We start from the raw sequence: 24,077 nt of genomic DNA, 5'->3' as shown, positions 1-24,077 counted from the left end.
GGATCTTATTATTATTTTGGACCATTTGTCTGAAAGACACAAATATCTTTAGTATCTATCAGTTGGGTGGTGGGGGTTAATCAACCAATCAGTGATCATTTTCAGGTGAGTAATTTGTCATCAATTTCTTCTACCTGTTTAACTTAAGCAGTAGTGAAAATCACCACAGTTATTGCAGTTACTGTGACCAAGTAACAAAATTCTCTCGAAAGAGGCTCCGTATTCCTCTGGCTTATAAATCTGAACTGTAATTCTTATCCACTTACTTTGAGAACACTCAGGAATCTCAGCTGCTTTACAGAAGTGTGCGTTTGTGCTCCTAGTGCTAGAAATGTTTCTGCTCTTCTCCAAACCCTGATGATTTTCTGTGCTACAGGTCGGTGGCACTACTCGAAAGTATCTACAAATCAAAACCATACTGCTCCTGGCTTTTTGTAAGATGACTTCGTTTGCAAAACGTCAACTTTTCCTACGATTTGTTGGTAAAATGATGACTGGATAGTGAAACCACGGGCTTCCGAACATGTTAAAAGGGAATTATTAATCAGTTTTTCCTGCTTCTCTCACAGTCTGCCCACTGAAATGATTTCTATTTATTTGTGGCAACAAATTGTTAAATGATTTTTTTAATTTTTTTAAATATAGTAAAACTCATCCAAACTGTACAAAAGCTTGTGCTGCACAATTGAGGTGGTTGTTGGTGCAAAACTCCTTGAACCTCCTTTGGTACAATAGTACAAATGTCTATTTTTGCAAAAAACATCCAAATTATAAACAATCCCATTTCATTTATATGGTGCCAAATCACAACAACAGTCACCTTAATGTGTTTTATATTGTAAGGTAAAGACCCTACAGAACTACAGAGAGAACCCCACAATCAGACCACCCACTATGAGCAAGCACGACAGTGGGAAGGAAAAACCCCCTTTTAACAGGAAGAAACATTAAGCGGAATAAAATTCTCTACCGGGGTCTCCGGAGATCTTAAAATGAAACAGTTACACTTTTTCCATTTCATATCCATACATAACTGTATTTCCTATTTCATACAAGACACCACAGGACAAAGAAATATTAAAATTATTTTATTACAGATGATTCTTTATCCAGTAGCCCTCTTCCAACAAAAAATAGTAATTACAAACAAAATATTACATTTATCCCCTAAACTTTGCCTTTGAGTTTCATTTATACATTTTACTTTGTCATCTGTAAGGAATATCTTTTCTCTTCTGCTATGCAACATTCAGCTTTCTGCACAATCTATACATTTAATACAGTTTAATACAGATCTCTGGACCAGGGAGAATAAAACAGCAAGATCCACCAAATGACAGGAGATAAAAGGAATACTGATAAAACAGACTGTACAGAGACATAAGCCTGCCTCCCACCTACTTTCAGCAATAGCAGTCACCTCCTCCCCCAACCCAAACACTGAGAGTTGGGGGGGTGGATCACAGTAGACTCTTTAATCTGGTCAGTCACTTGTGCAATCAGTGCAACTGATCCAGTTCAGAGTGACCGAGGTCTAAAGGTAGACTGCCTCGCAAAACACCTGGGAGTTCTAGTAAACTCAAGAGAAGGTCTAAAAGTCCACCGCTCGTTTGGCCCTCTGCAGACATCATCTGGAAATTAAAAACACCCCTTCTGGCATAAAAACACTAAAGAGCTGGGGGGAAAGTTGGTACAATGGCATACTGGCGCTTTGTTTCTGAGCCAAAAAAGAGATTCAAACTATTGAGTACAGGTTGGTACTCCCCCCCACACCAAAGGCAAATCATTAAGTGCAGTGTGAAAATGGTTTGTGTCGAACCATAAACAAACAGGGCTCTTGGTGCACAGATCAGAAAATGTAAGGTCAGTGGACCCTACAAGACAAAAATGTTTACTGTCTACAGCAAGAATCTGGAAACAATTTTAGCCATTTCAGATTTTAACACTTCTTTTTTTTCCTTAAATAAAATCTTTAAAAAGACTTTTCCCCCTCATGTTATAACCTTTACTTTAGCTCCAAGTCCTTTAAAAACCACCAAGATATGAAGCAGAGAGGCTGAGTCTTCACTATGGGGTACAATGTCAGTAACACATAGCCAGTGCTCGAGCAAAGGCTCCACCTAACTAGTTTTCAAATTATGTGCAAAATCATCCTCATACACTACAAAACAAAGTGTTGCCGTTTACTCGAGGCAATCTGACCTACAGTTGTGTTGTTATCATTCACAACAGCATATCTGTAACAAGTTCGAGAACTCGCAGCTGCAAATAAGACAGTGAAAAACTCAGCAGCCGCGAATCGATCCATCGTTCAACTGCCGCCGCTCTAAAGCCACGCACCGCTGTGCCTGCATCGCAAGTTAACTCGTCTCTGATTTGTCGATTCGATCTCCACATGTTCAGATTCAAAATATACAATATTAACACGCTTTTCCTGTACATTCCACCTCTGCAGCAACATATAATGCATAAACTCTGTTTCACAATAACACTTTCCACCTTTAGCTTTACATCTCTATAATCCTTCTTTATAGATTTATAACATTTATATATATTTCTTTCTTCCTTTGTTTTACTTGAGAGAGCTCTTTCCACAAAGATCCAGGTGGGGAGCGAAGGAGCGAAGACCAAAAAAACCAAAACAAAAAGGAGGCTCCAGAGGGGAGGAAACGTAGGCGGAGGGATGCTGGGGGACAAGATCGGTGGTCAGAATGTGACATTGTGGTCATCAGGGGTGAGACAGAGCGGGGTGTCAGACCGGGGAAGGTTGCAGGGGCATGGCAGCGGAGATCCCAGCATCACCACCCATCCACTCTTCAAAAACGTTCAGCAGTCACCAACCAAGCTGAGGGCTAGTGAAGCTCCTCCTCACTCTGTGTTCATTTGTTTTCACTGTAGGGTCTTATAAGGTTTAAAAATAAATAAATAAAGAAAATAACAAAGAAATAACAAAAAGGCATTTCGGGCAACTGTGAATAATAATACTTCCCAAAGCTTCACGGACGTTTTTATACATTAATAAATTTGCCTGCTGCTGCTGACTGTGTTGCCAATTTACATCCAACTCAGCTCACAAAGGCTAAGTGTGCTATTTTCAACGCACATGCATTTATAAACCAGGCTTACGTAATGTTTGCCTGGGCGAATAAAATGAATAGCCACTACATGTTTGTGTAAATGTGTCCGATTAACAATTAAGAGTGGGTGAAAGCCTACGCCAAAGTGCAAATCAAGACATTCAAGGCTCTAACTTGAGTGTTCTTGAGGTAGGCCAAAAGGCTTGTGTCATTTTTTTTTCTCTTTTCTTGTTGTTCCTAACTGCATAGTGCATCACTAAAATGGTGCCAAATCAGATTGAAATTGTATTGCAAACAAGTGATGAGTGAACACCAGTTTTGAAACTGTTCAAAGTTGAGGTTAGGTGCTGCTGAAAACCCATCTCTGTCATAGGGCCTGCAGACTAATAAGGATCCAAGTGCCCTTCAGACTGGCCTTCCACTGGGCAGGTGTGAGTGAAGGCCAGAGGCCTGTGGAAACCCAAGAGCTGAGATAACGGAGCTGAACACGTGGCATTAATGTCCACTGAACTGCCTTTCTCCGGCACAATGTGTTTCACTACACCACAGTATTGTTGGCATGAGTAGCTATAACGACAAATCCAACTCTGCACCTTTACCTTTGGCAGCTGGGCTCACGGTCCTCAAGAAACCTGCATGGCACTCGCACCAGAACGTACGCAGCTTTGTTTTCCATGAAAATGATCTCGCTGAAACTTCTCACGTCAAGTCAGCTGGATTAGCTTTGGAGCTGGAATTAATACTGTCACCACAACTGTCCCCCTGCACTGCAGCTAAACAGTCAGCAACACCCACAGCTATTCACTTACAACGACCTTCGCTCTCTTTCTCGGTCCATTAACTTCCTCAGCTGCGTCAAGCGTCGCTTGAAACAGTCCTTCCGTTCTCTAGTCTTCCCCCAACTACACATAAATAATCTAATTTAACTTTTCATCAGTTTAAATCTGGTTTGAAGGACAAGCTCAGCACCTTTGTGCACAATCGGTCCCACTTGGGTTTAAAACAGTACTGTGAAACAGAAGATGGCAAACAAACCACTCTCAATAGAAAATTAACACACTAGTTTGGGATTGTGGCAACAGAGACTGATACGGCAGTAACAAACACACACAGCAGTGTATGCTGCAGTAAAAAAAACAAAAAACAACAAGAAAACTACTATTGCACTACTGTAAATGGCCCTCGGGTATCTTATTAGTCTCAAGTCTTCTGGGTTTCCACAGACTGCTGCTAGCAGTACACTGATGTAGAGCAGTGGTGACAGGAGAGCGGCTGGGCTCAGGTAAACCCAGCCTCAGTACTGTGCAGTGCGAGATGTACTGTGGTATGTGCGTGATGCGTGTGTGTACAGTTATCTCGGAGCGAGATATTAGCTTTAAGACAATTTGTGTGTGCGTGTGTATTTTAGGTGTATGACAGGTGGGATCCATTGGAGATCTGAGAGGTGATGCTGGCGCTCCTGCTCATGCCCTGTTCACTCCTCCCCCCTGATGACGTCCTCCTCATAGCCTGCGGGCTGTTCCTCACCCCTCCCGCACCTCCTTGGCTACCCCTCTGACTACCCCCACCAGGGTGGTGGAGGCTCCAGGGTGGTGGGCCCCCAGCCAGCATGGGGTGACCCCAGGACTGCTGTGAGCTGGAGCCCCCCTGGTGATGACTATGGTGACTGCTTCCTCCACCTCCTCCCGGCCAGTGGCCTCCCCCCTGAGCCCCCTGGCCTCCTCCTCCTCCTCCCCAGCCTCCCTGAGAATCGGGAGCCAGGTTAGTGAGCACCATGTTGCTGAAGCCCAGTCGCATGGACTCCGAGTCAAAAGCCTCGATCTCTCGGGCCTGGCGCTCCAGCAGTGAGCGGATTCGCTCCAGACGCTCGTTTTGCAGGGAAAGCATTTCCTCCTCGATCTGGGGACATAAACACAATGTGACACCGAAGAAAAAACAGGCAACTACATTGTTTGTATTACTGGCCAAACGTATGAACAATCCCAGCGTACTAAAGATAAAACAAACTGTATGTGCAACACCTACAGAGAATTGGTACATATAAATGCAGAGGTAACCGCAGTCCTGTCACTTCCCAACATGCACTCAGCCACATCCCGACATTAGACAAAGGCTATTCTTACTTTCTGCTCCAGCAGAGCCCGCCGCAGAGACACCCTCTGCTCCAGCTCCCTTCTCTCCTTGTCGTGCTGTGCGTCTGTCTGCATCTTGATTTTGCTCTGGTAAGCATTGAGCAGCTCAAGCTCCTGCTGCAACTGCATCCTCAGCACCTGACACTCCGCCTCCTGAGCTTCATCCAACCGCAGCTAAGGGAGGGAGCAAAGAAACAGACCTACATAAACGGGTTCTTCTGTGGCTGTTATGCATTAAGAAAACATTAAAGATGCCCTTCACAAATATATTAAACAAATTAGCTTTGAATAATCTATAGATACATTTTCACTATGTTGCTCAGAAATGACTTATGTTTGATAAATGTTGCAGATCTTCCTTTATGAAACTTACAGCCTGTGTGGAGAGCATTTCATTGATGGAGTGGTCATACTGCTCGGCGAGGATGGCCAGCTTCCTAGTCTGCTCCTCCTTCAGCCTCTTTAGGACAGCCTTGTGGTCGGACTTGGGTGTCGTCTCGAGCAGATGGTTCCTGAGGGCCTTGTACTGCCGAGTCTGCGTTTTGCAGGTCTCCTGAAACTGCTTCTTAATCTGAAGCTCCTTAGACTAAAGGGGAAAAATAAAAGTTGAATGAGATGAGAATAATTCCAGTTAAGTGTTGATAGTAAATTATTTGTTAAAGGAAAAAGAAACAGTCCCCATCTTTCTGTGTACCTTCAGGCTTTTGGGCTGCTGCCGGACCTCCATGACATGCTTGCGCCTCAGCTCCCTCTCCCTCCTCTTATTGTACTCCAGCTGGTTAGTGAGCTCTGTCTGGTGCTGGGTGCGTATCAGCTCTGCCCGGGCCTTGTGGATTGTTGCCAGATGCCTGAACTCCAGCTCCTGCATGGACTCGTGATGCCTCAGCAGCATTGCATGCTCCAGATCCTTCTGCGTTTGACGTTTGTTCAGCTCCTAAACAAACAAACAAAAACTCAAATACGTATCATAAAACTGTGATCTAAAGCGAGACTGTGTGCTGCTGGGTATATGTTTCTCCTGTTTCTCTCCACACCTCTCTGGCCAGGTCCTGCTCCACATTGTGTCTGGCGATGAGGATCCTGCGTTTGAACCGCCTACACTCCAGCTCCAGATACTGCCTCTGTCTCCTCAGCAGGTTAGCCTCCTCCTCAGCCTGGAAATAAACATTATGGTTTTGTAATAAATAACCATAGAACTCATACTGCCAAAAAAAAAATAATAATAAAATAAATCAAAGAGACTCGGCAAATAAAGCTTTGTGGGGCAGACGAGTAAAAATCTCACTTGTTCTTTGAAGGGTACATATTGAGCGATCCTCACCTGGAAGTGTTGGATGTTCTCTTTCTGCTTGGACAGCCACTCCTGCTTCTCTTTTTTGGGTGTTGACTGGTTCTCACTCAGCTCCTGCCACACAGGTGTCGTTTAGCTTTTTTTTTTTTAAATATGCAGGGATTCAGTTTGACACAAAAGCGTTTGAAGCCCTGCATTCCTTAACCTGCGCCGGTCAAAATTCACATCTCACAAATAACTATCTAAACCCACCTTCAAGCAAAAATAAATGAAGCGTGTTCCCGGTCTTTGTCTTGGATGATAATAAATTAAAAATATTTGAGTTCTCGACTGAAGTGAAATGTGTTTTTGTTTTTACCCTGCTAGCAAAATGGGAAACGGGGGTGAGATCCACTGTACTCATGTCTTAATCATCCGGGCCACATGGACTTTAGGCTGGAAAATTACGAAATAATTCTCAATTTTCAGGAACCATTTGAATTTCCTCTCTTGCCTAAAATGGTGGAGGAGTCATGGTAATGTGAAGCGCACATGGTAAAATCTAGGCAGAGCTGATTTTGTTCAGACAGCAGTACCCTGTGAATGCTTTATGAGACATGGCAGCAATCTCCTTGTAAAGCTCGTCTTCTCTTCTCTTCAAACCCATTACAATTATGTCTCTTGCACAAACGGAGTTACAGTCATTTAAAAAGCACTTGTAAATTAGTAGATGGTGAGCTAATAACTCAATAAAACTGAGACAAACATTGAATGAAAAAGCAGCCAATGTCCAAAGAAAAACTGAAAATCTGCAGAACCACTGAGTCAGACCACATTGATAAATTACAAGTCTGGCTCAGTGGAAGCAAAATATAAAGAAATGAGGGGTGACTCAGGACTTTTGTGCAGTACTGGATATTGTAAATTTACTAATTATTATTTATATTAAATTATAATTTAATTATAATTATTTAGTCTGATAAACAGGCTGCATTTATTATCTGCTGAGGCGGATGTGCGTTACCTCTTTGAGCTGCTCTTTGCGTAGTTTATACTCCCGCTTTTGCGACTCCAAGAAGCTGCTGAGCTCCTTCTTCTGCTGAACCTGAATGTGCTGCTGGAACTTCTTCTCATCGTTGGCAAACGTCTTCAGCTAAATCGAACATGAATGTAGTTTAATATCATAATGTGAGCATTTCGCTGTTGTCTCTACAGACTATTAACTGTGTTTTTCCTCTGAATTAATATTTTAGTTTCGTTTGTCTACATACGTCTTTTTCCAGGGCCGCTTGGTGTTTTTTAAGCAGCTTCTCCATCTCCTGGGTGAAGTTGTTCCTCTGACTCTCCAGCTCTTTGTCCAGCCTCAGCCTGTGCTCATCCATTTCCCCTTTCAGCTTGTTCTCCAGGGCCATTAGGTGCTTCTGATGTTGCCGCCTCATGCGTTTGTATCCTGACATCTGCTCCCTCAGCTCAGAGTCCTGCTCGTGTTCTTGCATCTCACGTGTCACCTACAATATGACGATGAAGAAGAATTATCAGAACGTTGTTGTTACACTAGGACATTCCACTTATCTGATTAGACACTTGTGCTTGTGAGTGGTAAACAAATCTACTCGCAAGTCTCCACCAAGGAATTTTAAACATTTGCTAAACATATAACACATAATATTTCAGTCCTTTTGTCAAATCAAAGGAAGGTTTATTAAGCAAATGTGTTCTTACAAGTGATGCTGTGCGTATAGTGGCAAAGTGCTCTCTGTTGCGGTAGTGCTTCCTCGGGGCCTGAGCTGGTGTTGGCTGGGGCTCAGTGGGCTCACTGGTGGCCGCTTGTTCCAAAGAGAGACTCTCTTCTTCCTCCTGGAGGGGGGTAAGACAACAGAATAATTGAGAAGATACACTACACAGTGTAACCGTGGAAAGAGCACATTAAAGACACTTGGAGCATTGACATGTATGCATGGTCTGAGAGAGTGAAGTGACGTAACTTGAGCCCAAGCTCCCAGCAAAGCCATGTGAGGCTTTATTATAAACTGAGATCAGAAGAATCCACCTTTAAATTGTTAGCATGTGTCCGAGTCGTTTCACCTACCGGTTTGAGGTGTATGACTGAGCTGTTGGACATGACTGTGTGATCTCCTTCCATTAGGTCCAGCTCACTGCGGCTGTCCTGGGCTGCTTCATTCAGGCTGTTGACAGAGCTGCTCTGGGAGCTAGCGCTGATAGACATGCTGGGGATGGACTGATTACTGCCAACGCTATTCACCGTTCCTGTCCGACCTCCACCAGGCTCCAGGTCCTGAAGACAAAGCCGAAAGAGTGGCGCAGAGAAAGACGGCGTGCGAGGGAACAAGAGGAAGAACGAAAGACACAGGAGACGCAGACAGACATGCATACAAACAAGGCATTTAGAGTTACTGAGGAAAGCTCTTTTAAAGTGGCAAATTCATTTGTGTGCCCACATGAAGCCTGTTCTTGTCACTCAAGTTTGGATGCTAGCCAGCAATCGTCCACACACCTCGTCTGCATCCTGGGCTTCTGAAGTGGGCCCATTGTGGGCCTCCTGAAGGAGGATCTTCTTCATCTTTCGGTACTGCAGGTTATCCAGCTCTCGTACGGCATCCTTGGTTCTCTGAATGAGGTCCATCAGCACAGAGTCTGGACGCTCACGTTGCAGAAACTCGTGCTGTGGGGCGGTGAAAGGAAAGTTACTTGCATGTCCATTTTTAACTGGTAGGTTTGAAAGTAACGTGACAGGAGACGGGGAAATAACATCAGAATGACATCAGAGTACATTTCAAATATTATGAATGTGATGATGGGATATTCAGTACTGCCAAAAGATATTGAATGCAAGTGATGAGGTCATAGCCCTGGGATTTAATGGGAGGATGACTCACGCCAGGCAAGGTTGTCTCATACTATGCCCGATCATTGCTGTCCCTTCTCCCTATGCCCCTAACCTCTATGCTGACCTGCACCAACAAAAGCCTTACAGCCCAGGCCTGGGTATACTGCTTCAGGATCAGCAACTCAAGAGCAACCACACCAGTTAAATTGGGGACAAAGGTGCTCAGGCATTGATTGATTAGTGTCAATCTAAGAGTGATGATCCCATTGGTGTGTGTTTACGCCTGAATATTAATATGTATATTCTTTGTCTGACAATGACACAAATTAATTGTTTTCAGGCAAAAAACAGGGGAAAATAAGCTGCATGTGTGAAGAGTCTTTTCTTGACTGATCAAATATATTTACATGTCAGAAGTTCTACTGAAACACAAGTGAAGCTTGGATTTTTACACTGCAGTCTCATAACATTAGATGAAATTTGCAAGTTAGCGTATAATAATAAGTTACAGTATCTGCAAACAAAAGAAACACCTACACGAACTGCTCTGTCATGGAAAGCTCCCAGCACACAGTTCCCAAACACATAAACACTGCACTAATACTACTGACAGACTGTGGATTATCTAGGAGGGAAGTAATTTCACAAATAAAACTGCTGGAACTTAACTTGCATCCTCTGTAAAAGCAGAGGGCTAGCCGCTTGATTATTATACACCTGTGACAACAACACTGAAAACACCTGAATTCAGAGGTCAAGAGGTGCAGCTTAATACCTTAATACTTTCCTGTCTTGTCTCTCTCCCCTCTTGGACATCACATTTTGGGTTGTCTAGACCAAAATACAATATTTTGCTCTACAGGGGCCTGATATCCACTTACGAGGACGTTATACTGCCACTGTTCTATCAAAATTTAAAACAAATGTCCTAATATGTGGATCTCATTTTTCTCAGAAACAAAAATCAGGTTAAAAAAAAAAAAAAATTGAAAAAAAAATCTGGTAATTCTTTGTTTTTACATTCATCAGGTCCCAATCAGCCCAAATAGCAAAAAGAAACTAAGAATGCCACGAAAGAGTTCGGGAGGTTAAAGGAAGTTTTTCCTTCCCACTGTTGCCAAGTGCTTGCTCATAGGGGGGCGTCTGATTGTTGGGATTCTCTCTGTATTCATTGTAGGGTCTTTACCTTAAAATATAAAGCCCCTTGAGCGGTTGTGGTTTGGCACTAACCCTAAGCCCAAGATCCTCAAAAGGAACATGTGTTATATTAGTTAGTCAGAAATAAAAGTTAACCCTTAATATATAACATTAAAATCCCAGAATGAGTGCCACAATAGTTAAAATGTCAGCGCATAAGCTACTATTACATTTTGACAATGACTCTTCCTACCATGTGCCTGCTTACCAGAACCCCCATGTATAAGGGGAAGAAATGTGCACAAGAGCAGATCATCCAGACGACTGTCTGTGAAGCTATGACAGTTATGACAGCTAAGAATAATACCCAAGTAGATAAAGTCACGCATTTCCTCGTAAGATTAAAAGGCATTTGCTAGGCACTTTAATGCTGGGCATACACTGTGCGATTTTTGGCTTATTTTGAGCCGATTTTTCAGTCGTGCGACCGTTTTGGTTATCGGCCCGAGTTTCGCCTTCATCGTGTGTCGTGCATCGTGTAGTATACGTGGGGTAACGAGAAGCTTTTCTGTTATAACCTTCATTTTATGGACGCACAGTGTGAGCACTCAGATCGCATCATAGCATCGGGCTGTATAGTGTGAGACCCTGCATCATGACCTACAAACTTCTAACCCCTGCGAGTCAATCGTGCAGTTTGAGCAGAAGCTGAATAAGGCGACTGAAGAAAAAAAACAAACAAAAACAAACAAACAAAAAAAAAAACGCAGTGTTTGCTCAGCTTAAGGTGGTTAAGTTGGGCTACAACTCACATACAGGAAAACCACACTAAGCAGCAGCTAAAAACACATTTCAGCTGATCTTGATATAGGCACAGTTTTAGAAGTTGACATTTAAAAAAAAACCAAAAAAAAAAAAAACCCAAAAAGACAATGTGCAGTGTTTTCATACCCTAAGGGCAACTTCCATTAGCAACAGAGAGTCTATTAGCAGGCTAAACGACAGCTGCTCAGTGACTTAACGATGGACCCTGAAGTCACATCTCCATAGTAATTACAGCAAGCTCTGTGTGCATGTGTGTGTGTCTGTACATGTTTTGGTTGTGTGTGTCTCTGTCAGTTTATCCGGAAACGGAGGATTAAAGAATCAAAATAGAAGCTTATGTGAGGAGAGAACAGAGTGCAAACATCACAGGGAGCTTCATCAACAGAGGGCTCGTCAGTATCACATCTTAGCACAGTGACCCTGCTGCTCTCTGTCTGTGTTGCAGTGTACGGTACATCAGCACATGTGCGCACACTTACACCCAACATGTCGTCAGAGTGCGGTCGGTCCTGGGGGATTTTCTGAAGGCAAGAATCGATAAAGTTTCTAAAATCTTCTGACCTGGAACAAAGACGAGGAGAAGAGAGACTGTCAAAAAACAACGACACAGAGAGTGGGCATCAAAAACAAACATCATTATTTCAGCTACAAAACACTAGATATAGATAGAATAACTCTCTGCTGGCATCCACAAAAAATATACACCTTTGTTTCACATCCCCAGCAGACATCTCAATTTAACTACACAGACGATAAACTGTGAGTGCATGTGTGACACCTCACCATTCACTGGACTGCAGCGTGGGGCTCTCATTCTGCGCTATGTGGTATAAGGCACTCATTGCATTCATGTTAAACAAGGGAGGCTTCCTCTCCGCTGGAACAGAACGACATCAGTCAGACACCAATTTAATTACAGGGTGACTGGTATGAGTAAGTGAAGGGTTAAAGCTGCCTTTCACAACTGATGAGAAGTAAAAAAAAATACCCAACTGTGATCAGTAAACACTACTGATGCAACAAAACATCACAATCACTTTGTCAGGGAAAGAAAATCCTTAATCTTTCATTTCCAGTAAAAGTAACTTTCTCCTGCTGTTACATTTTTATTGATACAATAGAGGTGGTGTGGTGGTACACTATTAGCACTAGCACCACACAAGTTAAGATAACTGTTGATTCTATATTGGCCCACGGGTGTGAGGTAGATAAAGTTAAGACACATAGAATAAAGCACTGTATGAATGTCTGGTTAAATGTGGGTTGCAGGTTAAAGTGCTTTGAGTTCTCAACAAGACTAGAAAATTAGCTTTATAAATGTCAGTTCAATCATACAAACACACTGTCACTCACCTAATTCTATACAGGTAATCCCTAAGGACCAGACGTCCACCTTTCCATCATACTGGCCTTCATCCATAGCTAGAATCACCTCTGGGGCCATCCTGGATAAATTCAAGGAAAAACATAAATCAGGACAAGGGATCAGACAAAAAGCCATATAATATAAATATAGGGTAAATTAATAGTAAATAAGGCAAGGTCAAAATCCTGTTACTGATTACAGTATCAAAGCATTTGACTATATCGGCAGGCATGGGTATGAATATGAAAATATACAATCAGTTCTGCTCAATCGCTGCTTTTAACAGACACCCACTTAAAGAATCGATAAATTCAGTTCTGGTTTATGCACGCAAAACATACACACACGCACGCACGCTTACACTTACACTTTAACTTCATACAGATTTCACTTACCAATATGGCGTTCCCACAAAAGAGTTGGCAGGTGAGGCAATGGAGGCAGAGCCAAAATCTGCCAGTTTGACTTGGCCAGGCTCAGTCAGCAGGATGTTGCCAGCTTTCACATCCCTGAGAGAGAGAGAGAGAGAACATCACAGCATGTGGATAAGTGGAGAGATGTAGTGTTTACAGTTGCTTCGTAAGATACTTAAAATATCATAAAATAAAATAAACAGTTGATTGAGGACCTCACTCACCTGTGGATCATATTATGGGAATGAAGGTAGGCCAGCCCCTGCAGAGCACCATGTGTGATGGCAGCAATCTCAACTTCTTGTAAAGGTTTTTTATGAACTGCAGGAAAACAACCAGAACAATGTGAACTCACTCAAATATCCACATGTCATTTAGAAGAGTAAAAACAACTGTTTGCTTCTCACCTTCTAGCAGGTCAGAGGCCGAGCCAAGACAGTACTCCATCACCAGCTGGAAACATGACATCATTTTAAGAATAGCGGTGCTAGGCAGCGTGAGATTATGCATGCCTGTAAGCTAGACTCACCCATGCTGTGTGCTCACGGAGGTAACATCCTTTATATTCTATACTGTTGGGGTGCCGGATCCTTTGGAGGAACTTCACCTCCTTTATGATGTCCTGCCATTTCTGTTGGTGAAATAAAAATTTAAATGGCAATCGTTGACTGGCTTAACGAACCAGAGGTGGCTGTGTCTGCAGCAAAGTTACTGATTCAAGAAAGTGAATTCCACTTTGCTGGAAGCTCAGAAACAGCACAATGTTCACCTATAACGTTCTTTTTATATTTGGATTTGGATTATTTGGCATCAATGCTTCATGATTTGCTGCATCAATTTGTGTTTTTTCGATCTATTTTCTGGCCACAATTTTCTCACCTCATTAGACTGTTTGCCACTGTAGGACATCTTTTTAATTGCCACCACCTCATTTGTGCGCACATCCCGTGCCTGGGAAACGAGAAGGACACTGTTGGTACATGCTGCAATCAGAACATACACTGTAACATTAATTATCTGCATTTGACATGTTGTTTATCAAGATCTCTTTAAAAGATGGAAGTAACTTTCGAGTCTGAAAAATGAAGCCAGGAGTATGTTTAACCTGCATTCTCCATAATGGCCAAAAGGCAGGGACACCTCTGAGGACATTTACATCCAAATAAACACTTTCCTGTGGAGTTTATGGGCTCAGTGTTACACTATTTAACTGATTTTATCACTTTTTAAAGTGAACAGGTTTTTTTTTTTTTTAAACCACTCATCTAATCCAAAGTGACTCTGTCTTTTGTTTGTGTCAGAGTAAAGATGCAGTTCTCTTACAAAGTAGACGGCGCCAAAGCTGCCATGGCCAATTTCTCGGAGGTCGGAGAAAAGCTTCTCTGGATCTTCTTTGAAGAAAAGCTCAGCCACCTCCGGATCCTTGAGGCTGCCTGCCCTTACGGAGGAGGGCATCCTGGTTAATGTAGTCCCTTATCACCCACGCAAAGGCGATGGGACTATCTGGCTGCTGAGCTATGGCAAAGCAGCTGAAGATTCATCTGCGGTAATCGATGACCCTAAGGAACCAGTACATGGGCGCCTGCATGGACAAAAAATGAGACAGAGACAGCGAGATGTGTTAGCAAGGACAAGATGAAACACATTGATCCTGCAGAGGAGGAACAAGAGTTTGACGATACCAGCAAGATGAGTCAAAGACCTTCAAAGAGGAAAGAAGGAAATCTGAGCACAACTTTGACCTAAAAGAAAGCAAAAATGAAATATTTTCTCAAACGCTTGTTTGCTCACAGGGTGACAGGGCAAGAATATAGCTTTATATTTCATGAAAAGAAAAACACAAAAGACCGAGTTGGTCAGAAAGGTCACCTCTGAACTATATTATACTTGGTGATTTTGGCCTTCAGCTACTGACACTAATTTAACCGCTGAGTCATCACTAGCACTGCCTCAGCAATTACTGTAGATCTTTAAACTACTGGGATGACTGGACAATACAAATATTCCAACACAAGAATTGATTTCATGTCCACTGCTATGAGCTGGCCTGCAGAAATGAAGGGTAAGCTGCACTGACTGATCAATCCTGGCATAGGGCTAAATATTTGCATCATCGGACTCACAACTAACACATTTACATATGCAAGATTAATACTGTTTACAAGCCTCATTCAAATTATGTACAAAAAAAAAAGCTATCCAGCTGACTGTTAAAAAAAAAAGAAAAGAAAGAAAAAGAATTGGGAAACAGAGTCCTCAAAGACAATAAATATTCTGGACAGAATGAAATACAAACTGTTAATATAAACATGCTTAAGTAAGAAAAACAGAGGTCTAGTCTTATTCTATTGGATTCTAGTGAATAGAGATTCAGATTTTTCTAATTCTGCCATAATGAAAAAAAGCAAATAAGCTTAAAACTTTGCTGTTAAGCAAACTTTTAAGCTTCATCAACAATAAACAGGGGTCAATTTAACTATACACGAAACATTTAATATACAGGTATTGACATTTTGCATACATGTGACCACTATCCATGGGACATTAACTTCTAAGCCAGCAGAAGTAGTTGAAGTTTGATAGCAGTTGCTGGAAAAATAAGTGCTCAAGCCCCATTCACACCTGTCAGTGACTGCTTGGCAACCACCTGTCGCTACCAAAAAGAATGCATTCTCCAACCAGTTGGCAAAAACCTCCTTGTGATTGCTTTGGTTGCTACCATATTGTGAGATTGCCTGTAGATTGTATCAATGTGACAGACTTGTCTACAAATACTGGCCAGCCGCTCTGCTCTCACTTTGGGAGTGTGGGACACAACCCGGGAATGGAGAAAGTTTGCCTTCAAAAGTAAAAGTTGCACCTTTTGAAACATGTTGACTACCGCGCTAAGGCACAACTTTTATTCTGAAGCTAAACCTTCTCTACTTCTCATTTGGCTGGTAGTTAGGGAGTATTTGAAGACAAATATGGAAAGGTTTTTTTGGTGCAGCACCTTCTTTGCAATCAATTTCACCGAGCGACAGCCAACAAACTCCAGGAACCACTTGCCAACCAGTTGTGGAATTAACATTGTTCCATAGCAACCAGTGATTATATCACATGCAATATGGTAGACAACTCTTAAGCACATACTTGACATCATGCATGGAACTTCAACAGCAAGGTTTTACTTGGTGTGAGATGCTAATGTGAACTTGTGTGAATTTCCCAAAATACACATGACATCCAGTCTCATGTTGGTCAAAGGGCCAACAGGAGTGCTGGACTGCCAAAGAAAAGCGAAACTATGCATTAGTGTTCCAATGAAAGGCAGTGCATAACATCTTCATGTCATGTGCTGCCAGTCAAGCTCATCAACATTTTTCAGTAACGATATGTAGCATGTACACAACAACATCTACATATGGCAGTTTTACCGCATTAAAAAAAAAAAGCAGATGGCACGGCCATGTTAACTTTAAAGTTAACGCTTAGAGATGTGATTACACATGTACTGTGTACTCTGAGATTTTGGGGATTTTGTGCGTGAAAGTAGAAAAGCTTCAAACCAGTGTTGCTGACAAATTAAGAAAAATATCAGCTCTAAGCTAAAAGCTCGTCGCAAAGTCAGAACGATATACTGACAAAGCATTCAGAGCAGCAGCAACAACCAAAAATGTTAACAACAGTCCGCTGTCAAAGTTTTCTGTGATTTTTTCTAGCAGACATGTGACTACACTTCCTCATAAATGCACCACACTGATCTCACAGATTGCTACAATGCACGGCTACAACATTACATGCTAACAAGCCTTTTATTTCTATTTAACATAAGCAATATTAACAAAGTCATTTATATATATTTAGTTATATATTTAAAACGGACTAGAATGAAACCATTTTAGTCATTACATTAAAAAAAAATATAAAAAAATAACACATAAAAAACATACAACAAAAACCCAAATAAATAATCTACTCTTAGGTTTCTTTTTTAATCAAAATAAATTATTATTAAACTTATTAGATGCATAACAATAACATTATTTTGGCAAACTATACTTATAGAAGTGATACTTGGCGGCACTTTCTATAGGTGAGTATATTTGGTAGTGTTGAATGGCAGCTTTGAAACAAATTTTATTCTCTCAACAGTTTAAAAAAAACAAACAAACATCTATTAGCTTAATCTTTACCTCACCTGTTTTCTTACATCTGTGCAAGACGGAGCTGCTTGAGCCCCATACTCAATAAATGCCAAACACAGAAGTATTGCGACCAGAAATGAACACAGATGCCTCATTTTGCTGAACCTCTGCACTCTTTTTTTGATCCACCATCTGTCTTTACTGTACTGATGAAAGTAGCCATAGAGCCCCTCACAGCTGTTAATGTTCGGTGATAGTACTTACTACCCTGCATTACTCAGCATACCCTTTAGGCCTCACTCACACAGCCCTAGAGATCTGTTGAAACCAACTGGCAGGAACTGGTGACAAGGGAAAAGTATGGTTTCTGGAACCGGATGGTCAGTGGTTGCTGAAGGTTGCTGGCATTCGCTAGCATGAAATTGATGACAGAGAGGTATACGGTCCTGTACTGAAAATTGCTTTACATTGCTCTGGTCACTAGCAAGTTGCTGTGGTCATCAGTAATTTATATGGAAGATGCCATCTTGTTTGGAAACTATTCACCGAGCAATAGTGTGAAAGGTGAGATACAAAATGGAAAAGATTCTCCTTTAAAGTAAAATTGCTTGGTTCTATTGGTAAGGCACAACTTTAACTTTGAAGGCAAACATTTTCTGTTTCTGGTTTGTGTTGTGCCTTTTAGTCTCACTCCCACCTGGCAAGTATTTTCCAAGTGTTTGCAGACATGTCGCCCTTTTTTCAAGTGCACCTAGAATACATGGTGTTTGCAGACATGTTGGTATCTTCCATGTAAACTACAGAAGGCCACAGCAAAGTAATCACGAATCATTAACTCAATAACCAACCAGGGAATACATATTACACATTAATACACAACAACTGGTGTCTAGACCTGTGTGATTAAGGCTTTAGCGGTGTTATTTGGTAAATGTACAGTTACTAGTTTTCCAAACTATATACATTGTAATTACTTAAATTTTCCATGTTAAATATAATTCAGTGTAAATGAATTATATATTTTTTAACCACATTAGAACTGTACCTGATAAATATGGCCAGTTAATGCAATCATTGTCTCAGTGGAACCTTTAAAGCTACAACTTTTGACTATTCACCGTCATGGTGGTATTTAAAAAATGTGTGCCATCCAGGAAGTTAAAACTGGTACATCTAGTATACCGTCTAGCAGTTAGAAAGGTAACCGAAAGGTAATACAAATGTAACTACATAATTTCTCAATAGTGTTTTGCAGTGGTCATTTATTACAATGGTAATTTTTTCCCCTCTCATGCTAGATGCTTTTCTATTCACATAATTATTACACTTTAAAATGTAAAAGATGCAGGTTTTCTGTTAGTGTAATGAAGCATAACTTAAAAAACAGCAGTTAAAATGGTTAATTGCAATTAGGGCTGGGCCATATCATACCGTTCACGGTAATACCGATATAATGTTGGGCAAAGATAAGAAAATGAAATATCGCGATAGAATATGGGTAAAACTGCTTTGTATTTTTGTATTTCATTGTGGAAAATAATAAATATATTAAACACTAGAATATGGGTAAAACGCACATGCGCAGTGCCTTTGTTTTCATACGCACATGGCGGAAAAAGCATGGCGGCGACGGTCAGATACACAACAAAGCACTATTTTTGGTAGAGCATGCTAGCAGGCCGTCATTATTACCGTGTTGTTTGGAAAATACGGCACACTTAAAATCAATCCTTTGATTTTTCTGAAAATCGACAGCGCCCCTTATAATCCCGTGTGCCTTATGTATGAATTCTGGCTGTGTTTACTGACCTCGAAACGATTTTATGTGGTACACGGCGCTCGTAAATCTGTCAAATGTTTTAGTACGACTTTGCTAAGCTACAAACCCACACTGCTTGATGGATTGTCGGAGCATTACGGCTATCGTAGGCAGGAGCCTATATATATGTATATATTTTAGCATTAGGGGAAATACAGAAACAAAAGGAGCAAAGATTAATTCTAATTTAAATAACACTGCAGAGAAGTGCGAATCAAGCACTGAACGCTGTCACATGACTAAATCTGGAAAAATCTGAGCTGCATTGCTAGATGTGTGTAAGCACATGCAATTATTAAGAGGAGAAGTGCTGGACACTGTTCTGCTTTACTGCTTGAGAAAATGGATTCTCTCTCGAAGAGTTATGCGAATTGATTTCCTCTGCACTGTAAAATTCACCATGATGCCTAATGAAGACGCAAGCAATACACAAACCTGAGTAGCAATGGGTGTGATTGAGAAGCGGGGGGAGAGAGAGAGAGCGAGAGAGAAATGGAGAAAGATAATAAATAATCAAATAAGTTATTGATTCCATAGTGAATTTCTCTCAGCTCCACAGGATTAGCTACAGTGGAGCAATGCTGTGGCCAGACGGCTCACCAACAGCAGAGAAAAATATGTACAGGATGTTCCAAAGAATTTTAATAGAAGCCAATTGAAACCCATCCTAAAACATCCATTACTACAACATAACACATTTTAATTACTGTTATTAATTAGACTCCAATTAACCTTTTTTTATTCTTGAAAGCGGATGATTCATAGTCTTATTTGGCAAGCTGCAATTACACCAATAATGGCTTTGAATACAAAATGTAATACCAGATTAAGTATGAAGGTTAACATTGCTCCACATGTTCTGGTAGCCACCACACTAAACATACTGTTGGAGCGATTACTCTTCCTTAGTTCCTCAACACATCCATGTTACACCCACATGCTTGTGTTTAGTTATTTTTGGGCGATTACACCCCCTCACTGCCTACTGTACTTGACTGGAGTTATTAACCAGAATACCTATGATCACCTATGGATATGCTTCCCCCCCTCAACAGAACTGCTGGAATTTAATAGTTTTGTTACGTTTGTTATATATACACACATATTCATACAAATGGTGCCTAGAAGATGCTTTATGCTGTACTGTTAAATAATTCAAAATAGGAATGCACTTAGTTGATACATCTCATGACGTGATCATGTATCAGCCTGATGTAACTGGTCCTAGTGAACTCCTCCTTATTCATTTCTTAGAACATTCTCAAAACACACGCTTAATTAACACACAATAATTAAAATCTTCTCAAGCCCAAAAGAGAAGCATGATTGTAGTTACAGCTCATAAACGACCCCAGTCGAGGTACTAATTTTTAAAAATGAAAAATGAAATATGTCATGTGTAACTCATCTGTGCTTGAACCAGTCAATAAACTGAGTTCATGCTTTGTTAATTACTCAGCCGCCCCATTAAAAAGAAAAACAATAACAACAGCACTGCAACATCATATAACTGTTTGTTCAGAGAAAATGTTAATTTAATGAACTGCATGTGATGTTATTAAAATGGCTTACACGCAACATTTGTATCCCTCTGGGATGGAGGGTGGGGTGTCCAAGCTCCTGCCTCCCAGACCGATTACAGATTGTGGCTTGCACTGAGTAGAGGAAGTGAACGCTCTCTAGCTAAGCTACCTAATGTCAACAACACATCTCAATTTCTCGTGCCATCGCAAAGCTGGTGATGGAGAGGAGAGACGCAGTGACCAAACGCTAAGAAGACTGAACCATCCAGTTTCTATCACAAAGCTCTATTTACACCCCTCCAGTTGCGACAAGTGTCAGGAGCGTCAACGACATGCCACAGTTACTCTGAACAAGAGAAGGGAAAACAAATGCATTTAAAATGGCCCCTTTAACAGCAAATACGGGCATCCACACACCAAAATACTCATATGTCTCAGTGGATGTGGTTTGTCAAACCGGATGGGCTCCTTGGTCTAAGGACTTTTTGGATTTGAGAATATGCATAAGTTCTGATAACATTAGATTACTACCTAATCTACAGGTCACATCTTAAATTCATCTGATTCCTGATCCATTTACTGTGCTGAAATAAAAGCAGGTCTCAATGGGTTATCAACAACAGAACAGGTGTATTTTTGGAGTCTGAAAAGGCATACAACCCGAGCAGGAAAAATGGGCTTGCGTGTGACTCAGGTGTACAAAAGCTCAACTGCTAGAAGTTTAACGTCATTGCTGTGTATTGCACAACTGTCAGAAAAACATGCTAGCCCTAATATGAAGAGCTGATAAGCTCTAAGGCATACACTTTCATAGTACAAACTACTTCTTCATTCACATCCCTTACTTAAAACATGGTCAAATAGACTCTTTAAACCTTCAGTTAATTGTAATCAAAATAATTAGCAAAATCTGAGAGTGAACTTAAAGATTATGATTGGTTTTAAGATACAGGATGCACAATGTCAATCTTGAGACATTTTTGTCTCATTTTAAAGTGTGTATCCTCAGTTGATCACCTGAAAACAATAAAATAAATGTGCCTCCCTACCCCCGACTTCTTGCTCTCACTCTGACTCATCAAATATGTTGTTGGTCTCCAAGTGTTAAGCAACCACCCTCAATTACAGACGTCTCCCCTTATTTCTCCTTATTATGGAAAAAAGAATCTCATTAAAAAATGAGTCTTATTATCTGTGTCGCTGACCACCGCTGATGTCAAAAGATTTTTTAAAACACACCCATGATGCACACAGATGTAATATATATTTTTTTAAAAAGGTATAGGTGCTACGGTTTACATCTCCACGATCATATCATTTTTTCCCCTCTCTACCATACTACTGAATGTTGAACGCCACAAATGGAACCTGAGGATCACTATCATGGTATCACTTATACCAGCTATAAAAAGATTAAATACAATAATAAGGCACTGTACAATCAATAAGCTAAGTAAGGTTCATGGTATTACATGTGAAAGCGTATTATATATTATTCACTACAATAAGGCAAGACTACTACTGGCTGCCTTTGATCTCAACTTGAGCAACCACTGCAGGCTTTGCTCTGGTGTCTAATCCAGTTTTCCTGAGGGCGCTTAAATCCATTATGCAGTTTGCTCATATTCAACATCACCCTGATATAACACTGGCAACAACTTTTTAAGGGCTTCTCCAGCAATCAAGACACTGGGCACCACTCACTGGTTTGTAGCTTGACAGTGTGAACGCACTGTTGTTCTGACAGTCATGCAGACATGTAAATGAACAACTGGCAGGTGATCAGATGAGACCAAGTTATAATGAACCTGGAAAGCAGACAGACAGGCAGCCTGCCAGAAAAATTAGTGATCAGTGAGTAGCAGAGAAAGTCCTGTTACATTGCACACAAAGATCTAGAGAAGGCATGTCAGCCACCAAGCCTGGGACATTTGAGAAATCACCCCAAACAAAGCGCAACGCCTTGGATGCATGATGAACTTGGTGCCACAACTCCGGCGTTACTGAACCACATTCAGTGCCGTGTTGCCTCCGTGTGCGGCTGGTCCTCTGTGTAATGCATAAGTTAGGCGACAAAGACGCAGATAAGCCAGGCAGAAGGGAAGCTTGCCGAGTAATATCCACTGTTACGCAATATCAACACTGAAAACTGAAGAATGCGATTCACGTCAATGCACTAAAAAAACAAAACAAAACAAAACAAAAAAAAAACCACACCAGCCGCCGACCGACGTGAGCGCTACCCGTTCTCGCACACGGCAACGATGATTTGTCAGACTGTGCTGGCCAACGCCGCTTGTAAACACAAAGCCAGTGAAAGCATGCGACATACATAGGATGAGCCTGGACCAATGTCACCTACCGCTACACTGCATAGCTTTTCAGACAGTACGAGGTCCCTTAGAGGTAAACAAACTTGTCAAGCAGACACCCTCCTCTCCTCAGAGGCGAGTTTCACTCAGTGTTGCCGTACAGCCACAGTGGACAAAAACAAAACGAGGGAGTGGCACTGCTTTCAACCATAGTTGCATAAAGCGGATTAGCATGCTAAAGCAGCTAGCTAACGCTGCTTAGGTAAAGCAATCTGTGCCCATCCTTTTACTACCATGATAACAACTCTCGATTTAGCTCCCCAGCATTTCCCCTTGTACATTTGGATCAATTAGAGACATGTCACATCGCCATTAAAAACATACTGTCTTCACACTAACAATGGGTGACTCAACTTGCCCAATAAGCGGGCTAAAAAAATCTGTTGATGTGACACACTGTAGAAGTTGTGACAGCAACTTTTGGTTAGCTGGAAAATAGCATCCTATTTGGCTGGCTAACTCGTAAGATAAGATATATTGAAATTAAGCTCCGTTGCAGTATATAGCGTTGGGAGAACAAATCAACACACACAGAGTAAACGTTAGCAGAACGCTAAAGTTGGTTATCAACTCACCTTGTCAAGAAAAGAAAAATGAATCCACACAGGTTGAGATGAAGTGGGGGTATGAACGGCTGCTTAATCCGGTTACTCGGAAACAGAGCAGGGCAAGGTGTCTGTGGCTAAATCACGGGCAGGCAAAGCAATCCGGGCAAATCAGAGTGCGGAATTCGCTAGCCGATAAGTTAGCAATGCTAATTCGCTAATCTAACCGCATAATTGCCCTACCCAAATACAGACGGTCATTCTGCCCAGTCCGATTATTCTCCTTAGCAATAACCGATTTTCGTCAGCAAGTGAAAATAGTAAATATTTATATGAAAGCGAAGCAAAGAGCTGAGCTGGATAACGATTGACTGCCAAGCTTAAACTGTCACAACGAGCTGCAGGAAAGGCAGGCAGGGTACTGGCCAACCAGCTAGCTGCTAACGTTAGGAAGCAGCTAGCAAAGTTTCTTTACAAATAAGCAGTTCCCCAAAAATGGCGGCGGAGAGAATCACCTCCCTTCCACCGTGAAGGAACCGAGGAGATAATGAAACAAACAGGAGTCCGAGCGGCTCAGGAGCCAGCTTTAACTGAAGCGAGAGTACACGTGTGACAGTTTTGGA

General features: G+C 41.5%; 1 protein-coding gene across 2 annotated transcripts; it reads right to left on the bottom strand.

Annotated features, from left to right (window-relative positions):
• Positions 1-1,072: 1,072 nt before the first annotated feature.
• LOC147320769 (serine/threonine-protein kinase TAO1-like) lies at positions 1,073-24,077 on the bottom strand. 2 transcript variants are annotated; one of them, XM_086308958.1, is made up of 21 exons: positions 23,485-24,077; positions 14,392-14,650; positions 13,948-14,019; positions 13,598-13,699; positions 13,476-13,521; positions 13,293-13,389; positions 13,051-13,164; positions 12,643-12,734; positions 12,073-12,166; positions 11,769-11,850; positions 8,995-9,162; positions 8,569-8,775; positions 8,202-8,336; positions 7,751-7,987; positions 7,504-7,632; positions 6,531-6,614; positions 6,244-6,363; positions 5,904-6,143; positions 5,583-5,795; positions 5,201-5,383; positions 1,073-4,976 (listed from the first exon to the last, which is right to left on the bottom strand). In XM_086308958.1, the coding sequence occupies exons 2-21, from the start codon at positions 14,521-14,523 to the stop codon at positions 4,482-4,484; spliced, it is 3,042 nt and encodes a 1,013-aa protein (XP_086165084.1). In that variant the 5' UTR covers positions 14,524-14,650; positions 23,485-24,077; the 3' UTR covers positions 1,073-4,481. The 2 variants fall into 2 exon arrangements, with proteins under 2 accessions (XP_086165084.1, XP_086165085.1); XM_086308959.1 differs by lacking the exon at positions 23,485-24,077 and adding an exon at positions 22,900-23,006.

Source organism: Aulonocara sp. 'chitande type north' Nkhata Bay, linkage group LG10 (assembly GCF_057382095.1).
Source record: "Aulonocara sp. 'chitande type north' Nkhata Bay isolate Kocher_YH1m ecotype deep benthic linkage group LG10, A_spYH_male_GT1.1, whole genome shotgun sequence".
In the NCBI taxonomy this organism is placed as follows: domain Eukaryota; kingdom Metazoa; phylum Chordata; class Actinopteri; order Cichliformes; family Cichlidae; genus Aulonocara; species Aulonocara sp. 'chitande type north' Nkhata Bay.
Note: the sequence above shows the minus strand (reverse complement) of the source record. Positions and strands in the feature narration are given on the sequence as shown.